General features: G+C 41.3%; 1 protein-coding gene across 1 annotated transcript in view; it reads left to right on the top strand.

Moving 5' to 3' along the window:
- Positions 1-12645, top strand: part of SMARCAD1 (SWI/SNF-related, matrix-associated actin-dependent regulator of chromatin, subfamily a, containing DEAD/H box 1) — a 3333959-nt gene that overhangs the window by 2682527 nt on the left and 638787 nt on the right. Inside the window, exon 18 of the mRNA XM_044061375.1 lies at positions 2453-2574. Coding sequence (XP_043917310.1) covers positions 2453-2574 — 122 coding nt within the window. The remainder of the gene's footprint in view (positions 1-2452; positions 2575-12645) is intronic.

Here is a 12645-nt window from a genome sequence, read left to right as displayed (position 1 = left end):
CTTACCTCTGCTTTGGGATTCTACCCATATGTAAGGACTGCAGCAATGTGAGATGAAGAACATAGTACAGTTTTGTACCTACCATAAATGTAGATGTTCGAAGATCCACATTGCTGCAGTCCAATTTACCCTCCCTCCTTCCCCTCTGTAGTTAGAGGTGGTTGTGTGGTTTGGGTTGTAAATATTGTAAATATGGTTAGTGCAGGGGTGGTTGGTTGTTCTTTGCTGTTTTTTGGCTTTGGCCTTTCTTTTTAGGGCCTTATGACATCTGGGGCAAGAAAAGACGGAGGAAATGACGTTGGTCATGCGCTTTTGTACCCTGACGTCCTGATGTCAGTTTTAAGCGCCTTGACCGACGTCAGCCTAATACTTTGGTATTCGGGCCGACCGAGGACAGCAGACTACCCCATATGTAAGGACTGCAGCAATGTGGATCTTCGAACATCTACATTTATGGTAGGTACAAAACTGTACTATTCCACCTGTGTCCCTACTGGACAGGGGCATCAGGTGTTGACTTGCCGGAAAATGGGCAAAATTCTTGGCTAGCTTTGTAAGGGCCTCATGGCCAATAGCCTAGTAGATTCCTATGATCCTATGTGGTGGAGGAGTTAGGGTCTATACCATATGCATTCAAAGATGCTGTTGACACAAATCATCTTTGTTGCTGCCTGCATGATGACTGTTTTTTTATGGCTCTTGCCCCAGTACTGCAATTATGGAGAAATAAACTCCTATCCAACTGAGGGAAGCTTGATGGTTGGCAGCCATGGGAGACTGTAGCATATAAAAAATTATATTGTCAAATCATTATTCATTGATTTGCAGGAAAGTATTTGCCAGTAGATTAAGACAAATATGGCTTTTGGATATACACATTTAGAAAGTAGACTGCTTATTACAGCATGGCATGCATGATATGTGCATCTGGATGTATCCAAATGTTGGATTTTGCTTAAAAAATGGTGAATTCTGATTAGGTGAGCGGTCCAAACAAGGGCTCATCACTGAAGGCTGTGGTAGATTGTTATTTTAAAGCTATTTGTGTTACATAAATATTAATTTGTGCTAAGTTTTGCCCATTGTACTAGTTAATTTGTTTTTCTCCAGTAGCAGATATGTTTTCTGTGTGGCTTAACTTAGGTTTACCTATCTCTGTGTTTGTAGTATTTTTAGATGCTTCAGTTGACTGTTATGCATGCAGAACTTTGTTCATAGCAGTATGAGAAGGGTCTGTATTAGAACACCGAAAAGACCAAATGTCTGAGGCTTAAAACTTGAAAATGCAGTTCTTCAAGGTATTTTTTGTTAGATCGCGGTACAGTGAAGATTGGAAAATTTGCCCTTTCCTCACTGTAGTGTGATCTCAGAGTTTGTATGTATAATTAGCACATAAAAATGATATTGTCAAATCTTCATTATTCGTTGATTTGCAGGAATGTATTTGCCAGTAGATTAAGGCAGATATGGCTTTTGGACATACACATTTAGAAAGTAGACTGCTTATTACAGCATGGTATGCATGGTATGTGCATCTGGATGTATCCAAATGCTGGATTTTGCTTAAAAAATGGTGAATTCTGATTAGGTGAGTGGTCCAAACAAGGGCTCATCACTGAAGGTTGTGGTAGATTATTATTTTAAGGCTATTTCTGTTATGTAAATATTAGTTTTTTGCTCAGTTTTGCCCATTGTAGTAGTTAATTTGTTTTTCTCTAGTAGCAGATATGTTTTCTGCGTAGCTTAATTTAGGTTTACCTATCTCTTTGTTGACCTGCTGTTGATTGTAACATTTTTAGATGCTTCAGATGACTGTTATACATGCAGAACTGTGGTCATAGCAGTATGAGAAGGGTCTGTATTAGAACACCGAAAAGACCAAATGTTGAAGGCTTAAAACTTGAAAATGCAGTTCTTCGAGGTGTTTTTTGTGAGATCGCGGTACAGTGAAGATTGGAAAATTTGCCCTTTCCTCACTGTAGTGTGATCTCGGAGTTGGTATATATAATTAGTGGGGGGCATAGCCCCCCACAAAAGCGATTTTAGATGAATGGCTTTTTCATGTTTTAAGCCATTCGACATTTGGGCTTTTCAGTGTTCTTATATAGACCCGTATGAAAAGAAGTGACTGATGTCCATAGTAGCTCTAGTTGCAAAATGTTGTCCTAGGAGTGTACAGATTTGCATGAGTGCTTATAAACCACTAGGCAAAGCAGAATACCCATCCAGGAAAAGCTGAAGTACCTAAAAGACTTGTTACATCTGCACAGAAGATGCTGCAGGATACTATGGTCATCAGTAGTGGTCCCTGTACTTATTACAAATTAAAATCTGACCATTTAGTAGGTTATTTGCTACTTGCATCTCAGTTTATTAATGGTGCAGAAGTTAGGTAGCAATGAAATTCAACTAAGCCATGTGAGAAATTAATTTTTGTTAAATAATGTTCCAGAGAAATCTTCTGAATTATGCAATGTGATGATGCAGCTTAGAAAGATGGCTAACCACCCCGTGCTACATCGCCAGTATTATACCTCTGAGAAGCTCCGGCAAATGGCAAAGCTAATGCTGAAGGTAAGTTTCAGATGTAGATTTTCATAGTACTTAGCAGTGGGGAGTCAAATAACGATATTAGTAAAAAAACATTTTTGGGGCTGAATTAGTCTTAGTGGGCCAAGCCAGATACACCATTTTGTTGTGGAAGACTGGCAAGTTAGCACAGAAGGTTAAGGCTCTGAGCTGCTTATGAGTTGCTTCCTGTAATACAGGATAACACTGTTTGATTCTTTCCACCTTCATTTGTATATTATGTAACTCTGAGCAAGTCTGTTAACCATAAAGTACCCCCTGGGTTACCCCTGAAAAGGGTCATTTGTATCCACTGGGCTTATGCAGTTAAATGAATAAAATAGGAAAAAAAATGTGACCTTAAGTGCATAAAATGTATTTTTCTTTACTTATTTGAAAGGATGTTTGTTTCATTTAGTGTACTTACACCCCTTAAGGACTAGCTTGTTACAACTGTCAGCTATAGCCCTGGAGTTAAACCCTCCACAGATGGTACAGTTCGTACCCAGGTAGGCATCTGAATTGGGGATTTGTGCCCACAGGAAGTGCATTTTTGTGCATTTTTTAAAACCTGTTGGCTTTTCAGCCATAACAGACACTGTACAGAAACATTAGTATACCAAAATTAAATTTGATGGATGTGGTAGCAAATTGTTAATACCTTGTAAGGTAACTCATACCTTTAGATTTACTATTTTGCAAGTTATACGTGCACCGCTCGGAGGGGGTAATTTAACATACAGAGAGACAAAACTGCAATGGATTTTTAGATTTAAGACACGTGGTTGTCATCAAGCCCCATTTGAAGCATTACACTGAATTTCTTGTATTTGTTTTCATATTATATGTTTTAAAAATCAAAATTTCACAAGTAGTTTTATTATTATTTTTAACTCTCTATTTCTAACTGTTCATTGTCACATATAATTTTACATATTTTAATACATCTTTTATATTTTACTTGTATCTTATCATGTGACTACAGTTTTAATTTACTTGGTCATGTGACTGCATCTTGATTATATAAGTTTAACACACTTTGGTGGTTTGGATTATTTATGTGACACGTATTATGCCAATTGAAGATCCTGCATTTAAAGTTTAATATGCGAGTATTAATTGCATATCAATCAAGTGAAAATGTCCATTGTTCAAAATTTGTATACAAGGGCATTGATTGCATTGTTGCTATTGAATACATTCTTTTGATATTCTCGTATTTGTTTAGAAACGTATAAGCAAGATATACCTTAAAACTCAAGTTTTTTGTATTTATAGGTAGGGTGAGGGTGACGTAAACACCTGTTAATTATTTAATTGTTCATATGCTTGTATTCGTTGAGTTTTTAGGATGAATGTATTTAATTACTTTGTGATTTTTAAACTGTTTTTTTTTTTTGGTATGAAGAAGCGGGTGGTTAACCAGTGAAAGCCCTAACCACAATAAACGTTTTTTATATTGTTACTCTGGCCGTGTTTGGTTCACTTATTTGGTTTTACTTTTTCCTAGAATTTCCTTATTAGTAATGGATTTGTCACTGCACCGATACTGTTGTTTTACTTCTTCATATACATCAAGAACCAATGTCTTAAATTGTTGGCTCAGGGTGCTATGTCGGAATCCTCCCATCCTGAAGGACAGACATCTTCCAAGAAGGCCAAAAGGTGTAGGCCTGATCCAGTTGCTGTCCAGCCTCCACCAGATGTCTGTCTAGAAGCTAGTGAAAGCCCTGAAGACCATCCAGTTCTTGCATCAGATTCCTCTGCAGTGACTGTCGGAGGCCAGCATGAATCAGAGTTTTGCATATCCTCAGAGGATATACAGAAGTCTGCTCCAGATTTTGAGAGGGAACCACAGTTGATAGTTTCTGAGGGGCAGAGGAGGGGTTGCTCAAAGCTTAGTCTGGGAAGGGATTTCTACTATAATAATTGAATCCCTCCAAGGGACCAAGACACTGTTGTTAGGGTATATGTCCCACTTTAGAAAAAGCAAATGACTAAGCATATTTCCCCTATTGCTTAAAATCCCCAATGTGAATGGTAGGATTTTACTCAAGGCTTGTTCAATCAATGGCTTGATGGCCTTGATGCCTCCTCAAGGGGCATCAGTCCCTGCCTCCTCCCTGGTCTTCCACTCCTGTTAATAGGGCAAAGGAAATAGATTCCTCAGATGAGGACTTAGATTCTGGGGAGGAATCCCCAGCTTGCTCCTCTGAGTCCTTCTCCTCCAGACTATGGTTCAGAGGATACTGTTGCTCGTATAATGGGGTACTTTAAGTGGGATTGCTTCCAGATCTCAAACATCCAAAGGAGGTACTATGAGCTTTTACAGATGGACTCTCCTAAGCCGTCTGCAGTTCCTCCTGTGTTGGTAGCACTTTTTGATGCCTTCTCTGCTGCCTCTGTAGAGCCTGACTCTCAGCCCCTGGCCCATAAGAAACCCAAAGGGTTCTACAAGGTGCCTGAGGACTGCAAATTTGTTTTTTGTATCCTCTTGCTGACTCGTCTGAGATTTCAGTCTCAACTGATAAGCCTTCTAAACTTTTGCCTTCCTCTAAGCTCCTTCCTTCAGATAAGGAAAGTTGAGCTATGAAAAGGTTGGATAGAAAAGTGCATACAGCTGCCATCTTGTCATTTCAGGCTATTACCAAACAACATGACCAGGTATGTCGTGGCTTTCCTTTCTCAGGTAGCTAAAGTTGTTTCTGATATTCCTTATTTTGAAGGGAAAGCTTCAGCTCTTTCCCTTCTTGGGTCCACTTTCCAGGTTGCTTGTCACTACATAAAATGCAGTTACAAAGCAGCTGATGTCTCTTCGAGGGCTGCTGCGTTTTGTTCTGTGATGAAGCGTTACTCTTGACATCATCTGCAGGCTGTGCCTGATGATATTAAAGACAAAGTTTAGGATGCTCCTTTGGGTAATAAAAATCTTTTCAGTACAGCTGCAGCTGTTCTATTCATGTCCGCCCAGGATAAGGATAAGCCCATGCAGGAGCTCAAGCATATTTTTGTCTCCCCTGTACCCAAATTTTAAAGGAATTTCCCATCTAAATCTGCCTTTGTCTGTAGGCAGCCTCATCAACTCCCCAAACGTAAAAAGGGGTCTAGGCGTATTTTTCCCGTGAAGTCATCGCTGACTTCTACATCTCAGAAGCCTTCCTTTCAGGATAAGCCTGTCTCTACTTAACATTTGCCTCCTCTTCTCCTCTGCCAGTTCATTGTCTGTCCACCTTTCTGTGTGTCTCCCAAATTGACAACAGATCACCTCAGATTCTTGGGTGCTGTCCATCATTTGTCAGGAGTATTTTATGATATAGAAATCTCTTGCCCCCTTTTCAGGCATTCTGCAACCTCCTCCAGACCAACTGTCTCTCTCTTTTCCCAGAGATTTTGCAGTCCCTTTTAGATTGGGGCACTATTCAACCTATTACACCTTCCCAAGTTGGGAAGGGATCTCTACTCCAGGATATTTTTGGTTCCTTGGAAGGAGAGTATTTGGAGACCAATTCTGGACTTCTCTCTATTAAACACTTTTCTGAAAGTCCCTTCTTTCAGAATGTAGTCTCTTCAGACAGTGTTTCATCTGCTTTTTTCCCACGACTTCTATGTTTCTCTAGACCTCAAGGCTGCCCATCTTCTTATACCCATTCACCCTCTGTTCAGGAAATGTCGACATTTCTTTGTTTTTTACTCTCATTTTCAGTTCTCTGCTTTGCCCTTCAGCCTTTCTGCTGCCCCAAGGCTATTCACGATCTGCATCACTCACATCATTACTTTTTGCGAGCATCGAGGGATACAGATGTTCCTTTATCTAGATGACCTGCTTTTGCAGACTCCTTCTCCCAACAGTCTTCTGCAAGAGCTTTACTTTACTACTTGTCTTTTACAAAGTATGGGGGTTCATCATCGGTCTTGAAATCTGTTCTTTACCCACCCAGGATCATATTTTTCTTGTTGCAGGATTCAGACCATTCCCATGTTGAACTGTCTTCCTGCACCCAAGGTATTGCCTATTACAACCATTTTTCAATCTCTTCTCCTTCTGTCCTTTCTCACGGGCATGGAATTTCTCAGGATTCTGAAGTTTATGGCCTCCCATGCTTTTCACTAGACTCCATATGAGGAAGCTTCACTGGTACATCAAATCAGCATGGCTTCAGCATTGCCACCTTCTGAAGTTCCATGTTCCTTTGATCCCTTGTCTCAAACTCAAGCTGCAGTGTCTGATTCGGCAACTGTATCCGAGTCCAGGACTACCCTTTTAGGCTCCAATTCCTTCTCAAGAACTGTTCATGGATGCCTCAGATGAGGGATAGGAGCCTTATTATGGCCTTCTGAAAGTCCAGGGTCTCTGGCCTCATCATCAGCAGTCAAACCATAACATAGAAAAGATGAGGGCTCTGCTTCTGTCTCTACAGGCTTTTTATTCCCCTTTTCTCCCCTATCCCCTTAAAAATCTTCACGGACAATACCACCATAATGTGGTATATCACCATGCAAGGGTACAAGTCTTCGCTCCTTTACAGACTAGTTCTTTGGCCGTCAGTTATCAGGTGACTCTTTAGACAGTTTACATTCCTTCACTGCACAGTCTAGTGGCAGATACTCTGAGCAGGTCCAGAACACAGGCTCACAAGTGGATGCTTCAAAGAAATGTGTTTCTGGACATAGTCAGTGGAGTATTTCTTAGGTAGAGCTTTTTACCTCCACTCTGAACAGACAACAACTTTTCTGTTCGAGTACCAAGTCTTTTGACTTGAAAAGTGGACACCCTGTCTTTTCCTCAGAAGGAAATGTTTCTGTATGCCTTTCCTCCTCCTCTTTCCTCTGCTGTCAGGAGTTCTGCACAAGATTAAGCAGGACTCTCCTAAAATCTTGGGGAGTCCCCTTTGGCCCAGAAAGCACTGCTTCCCCCTTCTTATTCATCTGGCCAGGGACCGTCACCACAGATTATCTCATCAGGTGGGTCTTCTTACACAGGACAAGGGATCTCTTGTCAACTCTTCAAATGACACTGTGGGTGATAAGGTTTTGATCTCCTTTAGGCACCTCTGTTCTGAGGAAGTGCTTCGGGTTCTGCAGGAGGCCAGAAAACCCACTACCAGAAAATTATATACGTCTAAATGGAAGAGATTTTCTGTTTGGTGCCTCTGTTGCCATCAGGATCCCTTTACAGTGGGGGTTCTCTTGTTTATGTCTTGTTTGTGTGATCTTATCCATGCTAGCTTGGCATATTATTCAGTTAAAGCCCACCTGTCAGCAGTCTCTGTTTGTCTGCCTTTGAAACCCCCCTTTGGCCTCTTGGTTTGAGGTCAAGCAAATTTTTGAAGGCATTCTTCATATCAGGCCCCCAAGAAAGCCTATTCCACCTTCTTGGGACTTCAGTTTTGTACTAGAAAAATTGACTAAGGCTCCTTTTCAACTTTCTAGTTCAGCTTCCTTGCAACTTTGTACTGGGAATACTGTTCTACTGTTGGCTTTTATTTATGCCAAGAGAGATTCTGAACTTCAGGCTCTTAAGGCTGTTCCTCCTTTTTTAGTTTTTTACAGACAGGGTGTCTATTTGTATACTAAGCCTTCTTTTATGCGAAGGTGGTTAACAAGTTGTCCCTTAATCAGTCTGTTCGATTTTCTTCCTTTCTGCTTTCTCCGCAGTCTGCCAGTGAAAAGGTTCTTCACAACTTGGACTTGCATGTATAGTTCAGATATTATTTGGTTAAAACAAGTTGTTCATATGTCTTAGCAGCTCTTTGTTTCTTTTCATGCTAGGACTTTGGGTTTGGAATCTCCTAACAAGCCATCTCCTCTTGGATCTCTAAGACCATTTTCTTCTGTTATTCTTTTCATAGCAAATGTCTTTCTTCATCTGTAAAGGCACATTCTACTAGGATGGTTACCTCTTCTGGTGTCTTTCTCAAGGGTGTGGGCACAAATTCCATTCTTGAGGCTGCTACTTGGACGTCTGGTAATACTTTTACTAAGGATTATAAATTGGATGTTGTTTCGAGGGCCAGGCCAGTCTCTGCCAGGGCTTTTCTGTGCATTCCTCCTTCTACTCTTCCTCTTAGCTCCCTTCAGTAAAGAATACTGTACCAGTGATATGGACGGACATAGTATAGTTGTGTAAAATCTCACTACTTTAACAGAGACAAGTTTGCACCTGGCACCTCTAGGATTTTGGCTGCTGGCAAAAGCTCTTGCCTCTCCCATAGTGCCTTTTTAGACAAGGTCTCGAAAACATTACTGACGTGAAATTAACCAATCAGAACAAAGTAAGGGTCATGCTGTTAAATTCTAGGCTTAAACCAAAAGCTGCACTCCTTGGAAGCATGTCTATCACTAGAAGATGTAGATGTCTGTGCAGTCATAGAAACCTGGTTCAAGGTCTCAAAGAGTACCCCGGCCTTGCAAGGCTGTAATGCCTTCCACACCTTTAAACCGCAAAATGAAAGTGTGAAAACCAAAGGAGGCGGTGTTTCAGTCTATATTAGAGATAAATTCACCTCCCATGTAGTTAGACTGGACAACTCCTTGGAGTTACTCCAGGTCCAGGTTACAGTGGGTAAGACCCTATTCAAGTCATAGCCAATTATAGATCCCCCTCCATGGGTCATGACACCCATGAAGCCTACTTGACCAAACTGGAAACAATCCAAATTCCAGTAGTAGCAGCTCACTTGAGACTGCAAGGATTCCGGGTGTTTCCATATCTAGACAAATGGCCCGAACTCACTTGTTATTGGGGATTTCAATTATCCCACCATCAACTGGGAAATCTATGCTAGCCTTAACTCGCTAGTGCAAATGTTCCTTAACTTTGTTAATTCAAATGCCTTGGAACAAGTTGTCCGTACCCCGAGAAGGGGAACAAACATTCTGGATCTGGTCCTCACCAACATGTCAAACAGATGCACTGCCACAACTGTCTGATGCTCATTAGTTAAAACTGACCACAGGGTGGCGTCTGCTGCATCTTGTGTGCCCCTGTCGCACTGACGTCAGGGAGGAGGTGACAGCATCTGACGCCGGACCAAGACTTTGGAACTCAGGCCGACTGGGGAACCACCTGACAGCAGGATAACCCAAGTGTAATGACTGCAGCAGTGTGAACACTCGAACATCTACATTTATGGTAGGTACAAAACTGTACTTTCCCCATTCCACTAGCCCCATTTCCCCTAGTAGTACAAGTACCACCTTGGGTCTCCCCTGAAGAGAGGTAATTAGCTTAGTGGGACTAAACTGGTCAACAAAACATAAGTAAATAAAATAAAGCAGAATCCTATTCATTCTGTCTAATCCAACGTTGTGTGTCCTCGAGCTCTGCGCACTGAAGCCCCTGTAAGAATTTTCCTTCTCTCATATTCTGGGTCTCAGATTACCTCAGATCCCATTTGTCTCCATTGAACACATACTAATCTCTTCTTGGTGCTCATCTCAATATTCCTGCTCAGTTTTTCTTATAAAAACATTGAGATATTTAGTAATTTCTATGTTAAATTGTTAATCACTATGTAATCCAGTGTAACTACTGTCTGTTTATTTTACTGTGGAGCTTTTCTCCCCGGGCCTCCGCTGAAAATGGACCCACGTCCAGTCGGACACGGTCAACAAATTTAAATAAATAAATAAATAAATAAATCAGTCACCTTCGAGCTGGCACTAACACCAAAACTCATAAAGGGTGAAGTAAGACTAAAAAACTACAAGTCAAAGTAAGCCCTCCTAGGTAAAGGTATAAATGCATTCCAAGCCAGACTCCAAGCTGGAAGTGTTAATTATGCCGACACTAAAGCCCTGTATAATCACTTGCATAAGTTTACAAACTCAGCCATACCCGAAAGAATCCAAGCCAGAGCCACAAGTAAAAACAAGCTGCCATGGTGGACATCCAGCATCAACAAACTTTACAATAAACACAGAAAGTTGCTGTCCAGGAAAACAAAGGCAAGGCCCCAGCAATGGAAAAACACCCTCTTCAGCCTCAACAGGTAAATAAGACAACTTATCAAATCCTCCAAAGGCTCCTTTCAGAGAAATTCAGCAAGTAAAGCCAAGGCTAACCTTAAGGCCTTTTACAGCTGTGTATGTAGGACCCAAGCATGTGCAGAACTAGTTGACCAATGGTATCTCACACACTGACCCTACAGAGATAGCAAACCTAGCAGATAGGTTTGGGGAAAATTTCACTCCCTTATCTCCTTCTAACTTACAACAAACCTTCCCTGAACTCCTCAAAGCCTTGTACAAGGCAAAAAGAACACAGCTTCGGTAGGACCGACAACATCCCAGGCTGTGTTCTGAACAGGCTGAAACATGAACTAGCATCACCACTAAGTACCCTTTTCAGTCATGGCCTAAACACAGGCTTTGTTTCTGCAGAATGGAGAACAGCAACAGTTATTCCCCTCCACAAAGGTGGCCTAACAGACCTGGGGAATTAACAGACTCATAAGCCTGACCAGCCTCATCTGTAAGGCCAATGTATCATTATGGACCTCATAAATGCATAGGTGACCTTCAAACCCTGGACCTTTCCAATTTGGCTTCATGAAGGGCAGTTCCTGCCTGTTAAATTTGGTGGATTTCTTTGAAAATGTTACCAAGACCACTGACGAGAACAGATCTGTGTACACAGCATACCTCAACCTGGTAAAGGCTTTTGACACAATCCACACTTGAGTATTACCGATAAACGTAGCAAACTGAATGTAAACCCCTTTGTTGTAGGTGACTCCACATAAACTAGCAGACCTGTTACCAGTGGGGTGCCATAGGGTTCAGTGCTGGGCCCCCTACTGTTTGGTATATACTTCTCAAAAGTTCAGGTAAAAACTAAAGGGTTATGGCTGACCAAGTTTGCAGACAACTGCAAACTAGATGCAATCATTGAATCCCCAAATTATGTCGGTATATTATAGGAGGGTCTCAAGCAGATCACCGACTGGTGTATTAGTCACGGTCTCAAACTGAATGCAAAGAAGTGCATCATCATTCTCTTCGGAACAAACAGTTTCCCCCCACACTGTCAAACAATACCATAACTACCTATGAAATGGTAAGGGACTTGGGATCATAAGTTGACTGCGATCTAAACTTTGACCACCATGTGTCTACTGTAGTAAGTAAAGCTTTCTGCATAGCACACTTGATTAGTAAAGGCATCTCCTTGCGAGCAAAAGAAGTTATACCCCCACCTATACTTGGCACCTACCTGACCCATAATTGAGTATACCCAGTTTGGCATGTACTGTACTAAGCACCTGCAACAATTAGACCTTAGAGGTTTCTAACAAAGAAGATCAAGGAGTTCCAGCATGTGCCTTACATAGACCAACTATAGTCCCTGTCACTATACTCCATATTGTATAGAGTTCTTAGGAGAAACTTATGCCTGGCCTACAGAGCAATCCAAGGCCCAAACCTAATGAACTTGCTGCATGTCTGTAAATCAAACAGGACTAGGAATACCCATTCCAGGGACCTAAATATGAACTATGACTTAAATAGGACATGCCAGAGGGTCAGATTTATCAACCAGCGACTGCCGCATGTTTGGAACATACTACCAGTTCATCTGAAACAGAGAGCACCTCTTTGACACTTTTCAAGAGGAACCTGGATGAGTAGATGGTGCACCATAAATTCTTATCAGTGATAGAGCCCACAACCCTCCTGGACTTGGGCACTAAATGCAATCTTTGGTATTGACTAGAATTTGTATAGTATTACATTAGGATGAAACAGCTAGGCTTAAAATGACCTCAGGGTCGATAGCCTAGTAATCTCCTGTGATCCTATGAACTAGATCCATGGCAACTTTGTCAATATTTATATCTTGACATTCCACTGAAGTATATGTGCAGCTGCAGCTTAGGCTAATCCTCATACATTTATTACTCATTGCAAACTAAATGTGGTCTCCAGGGGAAGGGGAAGAGCAACATTTGGTTCAGAAGTGCTTAGGAATGTCCTTCCTTAGAGTCCACCCGAGATACAAGGTAGTTGGGGACTCTGTCCCAGTAGTTGAGAAATTAATGAAAATTGACGTAATCGGGTAAAAAGTTAAGTAATTAC

This window comes from Protopterus annectens, chromosome 2.part0 (genome assembly GCF_019279795.1).
Source record: "Protopterus annectens isolate FY-2018-M chromosome 2.part0, PAN1.0, whole genome shotgun sequence".
Taxonomy (NCBI): domain Eukaryota; kingdom Metazoa; phylum Chordata; order Ceratodontiformes; family Protopteridae; genus Protopterus; species Protopterus annectens.
Note: the sequence above shows the minus strand (reverse complement) of the source record. Positions and strands in the feature narration are given on the sequence as shown.